The following is an 11,582-nucleotide window of genomic DNA, read 5'->3' on the forward strand; positions in this document are numbered from 1 at the left end:
TATGCCAACACAATATAAATGGAGACATAAACCGAAGGGGGAACCCAATTCAACTAAAAAAGTGACAAAACTGTTGAAATTTTTATAAATAAACTGAAAGAATGGGAGCAACTGCCAAAGGACAGACCAATTACATGCATCAAATTAACATTAAACATGGCCAATAACTCAACGGTAAGATGCAACGAATGCATGAAGGATGAAGAAACCTGAAAATTACTTAGCGTCAGAGGCGAAAGAAGGGATGTTCCTTTCTTTCTTCCTGTAATCTACACGTGAGGTGCTGACAGACAAGGGCAAATATAAGAATAGGGCGCTGTAGATGCCGGGAAAACGAATTTTTGAATGTTGTCGGTGCATTTATCATCATCATTTCAGTCTGCGCTAATTACTTTGTCGACATACTTGACAATACTTGAAATAATTTCTACATGCAGATGTTCACTGGATAAATAAATATGTACATATATCGCATAAACTTTTAACCTTTCTCGTTCAATATGAAACCAGTTCAGAACATTCATCAACTTGCCTAACCGAAAACCCACACTCAGACCTCGGAACTCCACACTCAGAACTCAGCGGGTGATCGTCATTATAAAAAGATGACAAAGCGATGTCAACAAGAAATTTTTGTGATTAACGACAAACTGGAAAATGCCAAGCAACCAATTCGACAAAGATCAAGTCAAGATGACCAAAAGAATTATGCATTTGCTTAGCCGACTTCACGATACCCTAAGTCGTTTCCTGATCAATTGCTTTCTTGGCTACCATAGAACATATGTATGTATAGCTTAATATACCCATTCAACACCTTAAACCATGGGTATACGAAGCGTTTCTTGTGCTGAAGGTGAAATATCAATTTAAAAGGCCATAAAAATATTTCATTTCATCGATATGATGATGGTTGATGATATTCCAACGTTTCGATTTCCAAAACTGGGAACTGAAAGATATTATGACCGATAAAACAAAAACCTGAGAGACCAATCATTTTTATTATGGCCGAGATTAGTTTGAGCTCAGCTGAACTCGGCATCGGCTCAGTTTAGGTTGCTTACCACGAATTTCCAATGGTTCCTGAGAAATCTTGAATTGTCGATAAGGTTTTTAGCCCCGAAATCAAAACACAAATTTGTTTATTAATTTTTCATAACTTAAATACATTAATATATTTATTTGTTTGCTTCTTTTTAAGTATTTTTTTTGCTTTATTTATAGTTTTTGTATTCTTTCTGTTTTTTTCGTTTCATTCTTTTGTATTTTTGTTTTTTGGGCTTGCATAATAAATTATGAGACTAAATATGCTTATAAACTGTATATCCGAGAGAGATACCCTTACCCCTGGGGGTATCCCTACTTATCCATACATATAGTTTAAATAATTGTTTATAAACTTACTTAGATTAGACATTTTTACGCTTAATTAATGAAAAACAAGTATAATGTATGTTTTGTGTGTGTGTGGCGAAAGTGTGTTTGGAAAATTAATAACTAAATTTTTCATGCTTTCTCCATGGCAGCTACTAAAGACTAAATTAACTATATGAATGTACGATTTGTTTAAACTTTTCCTCTTTCGATTTGCCAGTTAGGTGATATGGAAAGCATTTTGCCATTTCATTTTGTTTTTTTTTTTTTTTCGATTTTTTGTTTTTGTTGTTTTATACATTTAATATCACAATTTCTCATTTTTTTGTTGTTCTTTTTTTGTATGTTTTTGTTCTTTGTATTGTTTGATTTCGAAATATGCCTGAAAGTGTGTGTGTCAAAGTGTATATACAGGGGGTGGGGAGTTGGATTGAGGAGGATGCTTGGATTGGCTTGGTGGGGGAGGGAAAAATTAAAATTAAAATATAATAAATCTAATTTACGAGTTATACATGTAGTAGGAAACAAAAGCCTAAAATTTATAGCGTGTCATATTATTGCACATTTTGAAATACATAAATATATATACTCATATGTATCTGTATGTATACATATATGGAGTGAGTGTGTAATAGTGTGTGTTGAAAGGTTGGTTAACCATTTATCATATACACATACATCAGATATATATTTATTTATTGTGTATATACCTTTTGTTGCTGGTTGTTTTAAATTCGAATTTTGATTTCTTTTTACTATACGCCGTCTCTGGTACTCCTCTGATTCTGTCTCTATATCTGATTTGTGAATTCTGATTCTGCTCGATTTTTGTTGGGTTTTTCTATAGCTTTTGGTTTTTTTGGGGGGCCATGAAACGCTATCAGTCTCTAGTCTGGTTTTGTTTAGCTCTGGGAGGAAAATTGCTTTTGATGCATCTTTGGATACGATTCATTTCTTGTTTCTTCTTCTGGATAATTTCCTCTATGATTTCTTCTTTTGGGCTCATAAAAACATTGTTTATGAAAGAAAAATCGATGAAAAGAAGATTTCACATTGCCCATTTCCATCTTATTCCTTTTTTTTTTTTTTTTGATTTTGAAAAAACAACAATCAAATAATATTTTTGTGGGCAAACACAATTTATAAATATCGGAAAAAGATTTGTTTATAACATTCGAGCCCCGCTCCTCGTTTGCCTTACTCTTTTCATGGTTCTTATTTACCCTCTTGAGATCATATTTGGTTCTTTTATATTTGGGATTTACCTAACCGCGTTCATCGCTCGAGTCATTCATCTAAAAAGACAAGAACAAAATGGAGAAAAAAATTAGGTTTGGTTGAATTTTTTTAATTTAGGAGGCATTTGGTGTGGAGAGGATTTACTTTGGTGTTTGACTCATTGAAAAACTTACATTTTACTGCGCGATTTCTAAAAGTTTCCTGTTCCATATCTCGAATTTTGTGGGTTAACATATGCTGTTTAAGATTGCCCTGGAATTGGGAGGAAAAAGAAAAGTTTTGGTTAATTGTTGGAAATTTTGTATAAGATCCTTGAATCGACCGAACAGGAAAAAAGTCAAATTGATTGAGATTAATGGAAATGCGAATTTTTATAGGATCATTGAATCCTTGAATCAACGGAACAGGAAAAAGGTCAAATTGATTGAGATAAATAGGAATGCCAATTGAATCTTTATTTAAAAACTTTCGATCGGTTTGATGAAAACAAAAACTCACCTTGGTGGTAAAACCGCGATCACATATATTGCACTTAAATGGGCGTTCCTTGGTGTGGCTCCTGTAGTGAATCTCGAGAGCCGAATGGCATGGGAATGTCTTGTAGCAGATGCCGCACGTGGTGCTGCCGCGAACACCACTCAAGGCCAACGGATTGAAAGGAGCCGCTGGCATCACCGACTGGGCAATCTGATTCATAGCATTGCACATATTCTGAGTCGTTGAGGGGGGAAATAGCGGCAGATTTGGGAACATGCCAAATGGAGGTCGTGCGCCCATCAGAGGATTAGGTGGCTGTGTTGGTTGGTTGGACGACGGACTGCCAGGCTGCGGGGGTGTCTGTTGTCTCTGGGCGGCGGCAGCAGCAGCCGCGGCGGCTGCCGCTTTTTGCTGCACTTCCTGCGCCTCTCGTCGCAGTTGCTCTTGATGCTGCTGATGTAAGGCGGCGGCATGCTGTTGCATCTGATGATGATGCAGAGCGGCAGCTTGTTGTTGCATAAGATGCTGATGCTGCTGCTGTAAATGGTGTTGCAATCCCGGAGGCAGGCAATCCAAGGCCACAGAAGGAGGTAGAGGAGCAGCGCTGGCACTTGGGCTTCTTCGGGATTCGGCTGGATGCATAGGAAGAGACACGGGCGACTGGGTTTTGTCTTTACGATCACTAGAAGGCGGAGAGGTGGACAAGTTAGTTGAGGGTGGAGCGGCAGCAGCCCGTGGTGTTAGATCCAGGGCACCCTGTGACACATCCGAGCGTGCTGGCGATAAGCTGGGATTTGGCTGCGACGTGGGGCTGTTGGGTGCCGAAGTGGAACCCACGGAATTGGCCTGGGTGTTTACCACTCCGCTAGCATCTATGCGTAACTTTTGCTCAAAGAGCAAAGACTTAAAATCGTCCCCGGAACGTGGACGATCTCCACCTTCCTCTGCCAAATGGCTGTTCGACAAATGCTCTGATGACACATCGTCGTCAAAGTCATCTCCACAATCCATATTGTCATCCAAATCACCCTGAGAGGACTCCGAGCCTAAAGCGACTCCGTTATGATGAGCGGCCATATGGCTCCCAGGAGGTACTTGACCTGCACCGCTTCCGGGACTGCCACCAGGCATGGCGCCAAAATGGAATGCTGCTGCAGCAAATGGATTCATAAAGTGTCCCGGCATCATGGATGGCGGTGGATCTCGGATCTCAGCTGCCTGTATCTGCTCTGGCGTTAAATCGGTGGGTTCTCCTGTATGGAGGCGTATATGTTGCTGCAATACCAGAGCATTCGAGTACTTTTTGTGGCAGACGGGACACTGGTGAAAGTTCCTCATGGGAGGACGAATCTTGTGCACCGCCATATGTGTCTTCAGGTTGCCCTTGGTGGTGAAGGCGCGTCCGCAGATCCGGCATTTGAATGGCCGTTCTCCGGTATGAGTACGGTAATGCATTTGAAGGGCACTCTTGCAAGACAGAACCCGATCGCATACCACACACTGGTTGGGATCACTGATCTTCTTGTTTTTCATCAGTTCCTTGAGCTTCATTGTTTCCGATGTATTGGAGACTTCAATGAAGTTCTCCCAGGAGTTATCATTGCTATGCGGACGCGGCAGAAGAGCTGCCATTTCATGTTTGATGGGATTGAAGAAGGGTGAGCGTGGAATGTGGGCGTGACCACCATGGGGTCCCATTGGCGGTGGTCCTGAGGCTGGTGATCGAATAGGGGAATGATGTTCGGGTGAGAGAGTTTTACTTCCGACGGCGCTGGTAAAATTGAGAGGAAACCTTTCGTTGAAGAAATCCTCCCGATGCGGCGGCATTGTAGGAGGCAACTGTCCCGGCGTAGGCAAGTGATCCAAATGCATTTGAGACTTTGGCGAGGGTTGTGGATTTATAATGGCGGGAGGTTGTATTGGTTGCATCACTGGCGGATATGCTGGAGGCAGTTGATGGGGATGATGCAGGTGGTGATGAGGATTTTGAAGAGATCGCTGACTGGGCGACTTAGGAGCAGGCGGAGGCGAAGAATCTCTGCGATCTAATTCCCGATCATTTTCGCTGTCTTCCTCCACACGTTCCTCTTTGATTCTTACCTCTAATGGCAGAGGCTCTGGCTCCAACTCGGAATCATTTCCTGTCGCTGCTGCTATTGAAGCCGCTTCCTCTTCTTCCCTTTGCTGCTCACTGGATTCCTTTTCCTCGATTATTTCCGTTTTTACTGGAACAACCATATCTTCATCATCGTCTCTCGGTGAACTGGGACCTGACGATTTACTCAAATCAGTAGGCATCTCCTGGCTAGGTTTCAGTTGCGACATTTGGGGAAAAAAGGGATGAGGCAAATTTGCAGGATTGCCGCCCAACGACTTTAATATATCCATAGGTGAGCGGTACAGTCCGGGGAAGGCAGGCGTTGCGGAATAGCTAACTGGCAAGGCCTGCTGTTGCTGTGGTGCCGTACTGGCTGAACTGGGGGCGGGTGATTGGGTGGGTGAGCTATCTGGGGACATCTGGTCGAGCAGGGGCGGATGAAATTTGTCCATATGCTCGGGTATGGGAGTAGCATTCATAGGAACATGCGGAAACTTCTGCGCATGTCTCTGGAAGTGCACTTTCAAATTGCCTTTGGTGGTGAATCGACTGCCGCAAACATTGCACTTGAAGGGTCGTTCTCCAGTGTGGGAACGTATATGGATCTGCAGGGCCGAGTCGGAGCCAAACACTTTGCCGCAATAGCGGCAACGATGCTTAAAGAAGGGCTCATTTCTATTCTTACCATCGCCATTTTTGTCCCCAAAAGCAAAATCATCTGCCATATTGTTGGCCAGGATACCTTGGGAGGCGGAATCTAGAACCTCTTGGGCGCGCTTCTGCAAAAGATCGAGAGAATTCGCTGGAGCGGCTAAATGATCATCATGATTGGTGATGATACTTGAAGCCAAATCGGATCCAAATGGTAACGGCATGTTCTCCATATCCTTGAGCTTAGCTAAAGTCTCCTGGGTGGATTCAATTCGTCGACTAGGCTGTTGCTCGCCATCTTTACGCTCCTCCTCCCCGTCTTCTGCCTCTGTCTCCTGCCTTCGTCTTTTTAAGGACTCTCCCTCTACGGGAGATCCATCTCTTAGGGGAACTCCGGCATTGATCAAATGCTGACGAGCCTTAGCCTCGGCCATGCGAGCCTCTGCTTTTTGGCGTAGCTCCATGTCTGCTATGCGCTCCTCTTCTTCATATGTGTCTGTCTCCTGTTCTTCTCTTTCTTCTTCTTCATCTATTTCCCGCTCCTCGTCCTCCTCCTCCTCGTCGCTCTGTTTTGTCTGTTGATTCAAAGCCAGTTGAGACTGCAACTGTTGGATCAATTGAATCTGGAATAGTTGTTGCTGTTGCAGATTGAACAGCGTCTGCTGTAGAAAGGCCAACTGCTTCATGGCCGTCTCATTATCGGCACCGGTGGAGCCGTTTGCTATGGTCTTGGCCGCGAATTGGGCTATGGCCATTTGCATGTTTTGAATGGCCTCCAAAGTGACAGGCGCAGCTCCAGACGAGGCTGCTGCTGCTGCAGCCGCTGCAGCTGCTGCGTTCGCAACTGATGTAGGAGTTGGTGTGGTAGATGTGGGGATCTCTGTTTTTTCTGAAGCATTCAATGGAGCAGTTGCCTCTTCGTGATCCTGCTCAGACATTTCTATGTCTACTTCCACATTCTTTTCCTTAGCGTCTTCATGACTGTCCTTGGGTGTATTCGGTCTGGTGGACCCCTCCTCCATGCTGGTTATAAGGGCAGGCTTTGTCATGACCGAAACTTTGTTATTATTATCTTCAATATTCCCCTCCTCCTCCGCCACATTGGCATTATCTTCGACAAATTGTTCTGGTAATTGTTTAGTCTCTAACTTAGTATCTTCGCCTTCTTCTTTACTTTTCACTGTATTGTTAGATGACATCTCCAAGTCCAAGTGACGCTGCGGACTTCTACGACTGGGACTGGCATTAGATGTAGCTGTTGTCACTGGCGAGCAAGCGCCATTCTCTTCCTGATCAGAACTGGCTATGTCTGAAAAAGACATAATAACAAGAGATGATAAGTAACGTGAAAGAAAAGCCTACTCAATGGAACGCAAATATTTTAAATTAAATTGAAGGTTCTGGTTTGTTTTGAAAATAATGACTCAAGTAAAGTTGATAACTAAATGTGCCTACAAATACATTTGTAATATCATTGTGCCCCATTGTGTGGTGTGTGTGCCACTGTGGCATGTTGCAGGGGCAGTGGCAACATAACACCAAAATAGACAACTCTTGCCGGTTTCCCGATAAGTAGCAGCTCCTCCGTTTTCCCCGCCATCTCACCCGCTGCATGCGCAACTGCATATATGTATGACTTAATCGCCGACAATTGTTCATTGCAATGCGTTGGAGATGGCCAAGATGACGATGACGACGATGACGATGTTGGCTGAATGCAATTACATTTTCTTGTTACAACTTGGATTTGCTCGTAAACAATTAGCTCTTTCCAGCTGATTCTCAATAAGCAGTTGACATGTGTTGCTTTTTTGCTTTGCTTTTTAGATTAATTAAAACACAATGAAATATGTAAAAAACGGAGAGAAAATAAAAAGTGCTGACCAAATCAAGTCAGATAAATAAATTCCGAACAACTTTGGCAATTTCTCTTTCGCCCCTCTGCACAAGCAGGCCATAAAATATAATTTATGTAGACAAAACCAGCCGATACTATACTATCCTATCTACACATCTACCTACCCATAATAAAGCATATTTCTGCACAAAAATCAAACGAGTTAGGCAACTTTTTATCGCACAGATCCAATAAGCGAACGGGAAAGAGATAGAAGCACTGGCAACTGGTCTCCTCACCGTGGCGGCCTATCAGCAACATTTGCATATCAATCGCATTAATATTATTTTCAATATTTGTTTTAAAGAGCAAATATGACGATGAAATAACTGAAAGTTCCTCATTTCAAATATTACAATAACATGTATACGTACTGTTTAAAAATCGCTTCGATGTGTCTAAATTGTCAATTGTCTCAATAAAAACAAAATTACCGCTTCGCTGAATTTTATAAAATTTACCCATAACCACTTGTTAAAATATTATATTAATGTGACACAAAATTCTACGGAGTTTAATAATTAAATTAACTAAGATTTAAATTAAACTGACTTGTCATATATGGAATGGGATACTGTTTTATGGTTTTATTTTTGATTTTACTAAAATTCTGTGTTATTGTCTGTGTTTTTCTCTCTTTGCAATTTCCAAATGGCTGCACATTTGTTTCACCTTTTGACGTTTGTGTCAAACATTTGCATATTTTGCCTACGATGCGATGATATGGTATAATAAAATGATAAATTGAATATATACATATGTGTCCGACATAAAACAATGAACGACAAGCCCTGAAAAGTCAAATGTATGCAGTTTATAGGGGGAATACATTGTGATCATTTCATTTTCTGAATTTTCGATTGGCATAAGCTGTTTGTATATTCAATATCATAGTGTACTAAGTTCAAACTAAAAACCATAAGTTTTCTACAAAGTTTCTCTTTAGTTTTGTAGTTTTTTTATTTTTACATTGATTAAGATACAATCGATCAGTTGAAAAATTAGCTTGGAAATGTTATTATTATTTAACCTGTTTTTCCGGTTGCTCTAATTTCAAATTTTATTCATAATGTTCATATAAAAGTCAACAAATTACTATAGTTCTTGTTTATTGCATAATTTTGTTTAAACTAAAATGATTCGTGTTTTCAAAAATGACCAATTTCATAAGCAATTTTCTTTCAATTTTAATTTAGTTTAATCAGTTAAGAATTTGAAGCTAAATCTAATTCGAATTTTACTTAATTTGCCACATAATTGAATTAATTTTAATTAATTTCTAACAACGAAAAATAAACATAAAATAGCTTGCTCTTTCCATTAAAAAAAAAAAAAAGAAACCCAAAAAATTGATTTGCTGAAAGCTAAAATGGGGCCGCCGCTTCGAATAAAATTTACGAGCCAAAACATTGAAACGAAACGAAAAAATATATATATATTTTGTTGGAACTTATGTATATAATATATGTATATATGTATGTATATACATACGTATATGTATACTCGCTTTTTGACATGTGGTTGAGGTTTTTAATGACAATTTATAAATTGCTGACAATGATTAACTAAGTGTGATAATGATTATGATTTTGAATAGTTTGATGAGAACGGCAACTACAATATAGGAAATGCCTTAACTATATATAATCTATTCAGAGCTGCTTGGGTTCATTTACGCATTTCGTGTGGATATATTTTATACCAAATTTACTGCATCTATAACAGGAGATAAATTTATGGGTTGACTTAATCCACCTTTAACTTGTACAATTAAATTTATATCTATATACAAGATATATACATATGTATTAATATATATAGAAAAAACAATGAGAGACATAATTTCCTGTGGTTCTTCACATTTCACAATTTCATATTTATTTATCTGAATTTATGTTATACATACATTTCTTTTCGTTAGACGAAAAAAATAAATCTTTAAGAAGGCGCACAGATTCAATATTGTATTTGTGAATATATAGATCGCCCACGTCCTTTAATGAAACAGATAAACCGATTTAGGGCAAGGGAGGAAGTGAGACAACTAATTGTTAAGGTGAAACTAAAATAAAAACAAAGCAAATCAAATTCAAAATAAAAAAAAATAAAAGGCAAAGCCAATGCCCTCAAACTGAGCCTCTCCCCCTCTGTGTGCTCCCTTTCTTTCTATCTCTTTCGCTCTCTGGCTTGCTCTATCTCCTTGTCTCTTCCTTTCTCTTTCTCAGTCTTACCGTATCCATCTTGCCTGTTTGTTTATTGTTATTGTAAATTTAACAATTTTATTACCAAATGACTTAACCATGTTTTGACTTAAACGCGAAAATGTTCACTTTGCCGTCGACGACGCCGCCGCCTGTCTAACTGCCAAAAAAATTATTGCTCACATTACAATTAATTTTAATTAATTAAAATAACATTCAGTTATCAATAAATAAATATTCAAATCTTTGCCTTAAAAATACACTAAGAAAAACTGATTATATGGTGTTGAACTGCACGAATTCCTATTGGCAATAACTTTATTCAGAAATTTTCCACATGTTGACAGGACACATTGTGTTTTCGTCATTTTCTTTACATGAAATGAATTGACTTCAATAATATTATCTATTTGCGATTTTATAAAATTTGCACCTAAAATACTTTTAGTTCCTATGTTCAACAATTTCTACATTTACAAAGTAAAGAAATCTATAAGCAATCTAAAAATGGAGCTCTTTTTGAGTGATTGGTTTTAAAATAGTAGAAAAACTCATACAACAAAATGTACATTTTATATAAATTCCAGCCTCCACATTGGTTAAAATATCCGTTTTGATAATAATAATTGCATATAGAGGCATACACACCTATATACATAGTAGGTACTGCTTAGTCTTGTCTCACTGTCGCACAGTCGCTGCTAGTTTGCGATCGCTTTTGCATAGATATCAATTCAATTCAATTGTGATCAATTTGTTTTCATTTCACACACAAACACTCTTCTTTTATTTATTTTTGCCGTCGGCACCTGGTACCCGTCTAAAGATATATTTGCACAAGGTTTTTATTAACTTGTAGTATGATTGTTTGAATACATTTCAGGTTCCGTATATGTACATTATATATGAGATGTATTTGATATTATGATTTGGTTATAGCAAATCTAATTAGAAGTTAAAGACGGCACCGCGCGTTACGTTGTTCTTCTCACAGTCGCATTTTTCTCGCTTCTCTCTCGGTCGACGAACGTTACAGCACGCGTGTCGAAATTACACTGACCAAAATGGTAGCTCGTACTATTTAGGAATTATACGAATTATTTTCAAATATTTTTCGATTTTTTCAGAACGAAATTTCCTACAATTTCGACCGCGCACGACTTCTCTGCTTGAAAACAAAAACAACACTAACGGAACAAAATTCGACATCGAAAAATAGCGCCTCGCGATTGCTCGTGCTCGTGCTAGCTCGGGACCGGTCTTTTGCGCATATCTCTCTCTCTCTGTTTTGGGACGTGGGTATATGCTGGTGTGATTGTAGTGGTGTGAGTGTGCGCTAGTGTGTGTGAATTTTTATTATTACTGCTGCTAGCTCGCTCACATTTCATATAATTTTGCTCTCTTTCTCTCTCGCACACACACCATCATAATTTTTATTAAATTTCGCTGCCGCAGCGCCGTTGTCCATCTCGCTTGCACTTGTGAGGCGCAAGTGTTGCTGTTACTGTTGCCATCGACCTCTTACCCGTCCTATTGCGCTCTCTCTCACACTTGCTGTGGCATCTATGTGTGTGCTTACCTGGGCATTTATGAAACTTGTTCGAAAAATTATGAGCCATGGAGAGAACAAAAAAAAGACATA

The 11,582-nt window shown here is 39.4% G+C and overlaps 1 protein-coding gene across 1 annotated transcript; it reads right to left on the minus strand.

Annotated features, from left to right (window-relative positions):
• Window positions 1–2,056: 2,056 nt before the first annotated feature.
• LOC6646579 (homeotic protein spalt-major) lies at window positions 2,057–11,131 on the minus strand. Its single transcript, XM_023178151.2, has 4 exons — window positions 10,589–11,131; window positions 3,115–7,151; window positions 2,790–2,868; window positions 2,057–2,672 (listed from the first exon to the last, which is right to left on the minus strand). Exons 1-4 carry the CDS (start codon window positions 10,596–10,598, stop codon window positions 2,665–2,667), a joined length of 4,134 nt encoding a protein of 1,377 aa, XP_023033919.2. The 5' UTR covers window positions 10,599–11,131; the 3' UTR covers window positions 2,057–2,664.
• Between the last annotated feature and the right edge of the window lie 451 nt (window positions 11,132–11,582).

This window comes from Drosophila willistoni (assembly GCF_018902025.1).
Source record: "Drosophila willistoni isolate 14030-0811.24 chromosome 2R unlocalized genomic scaffold, UCI_dwil_1.1 Seg167, whole genome shotgun sequence".
Taxonomy (NCBI): Eukaryota; Metazoa; Arthropoda; class Insecta; order Diptera; family Drosophilidae; genus Drosophila; species Drosophila willistoni.

Bases quoted from the DNA above. Each gene is read 5' to 3' on its own strand.
- LOC6646579 (XM_023178151.2), bottom strand. The intron at 2,869-3,114 runs GTGAGTTTTTGT...TCCCAATTCCAG, and splicing joins ATCGCGGTTTTACCACCAAG to GGCAATCTTAAACAGCATAT.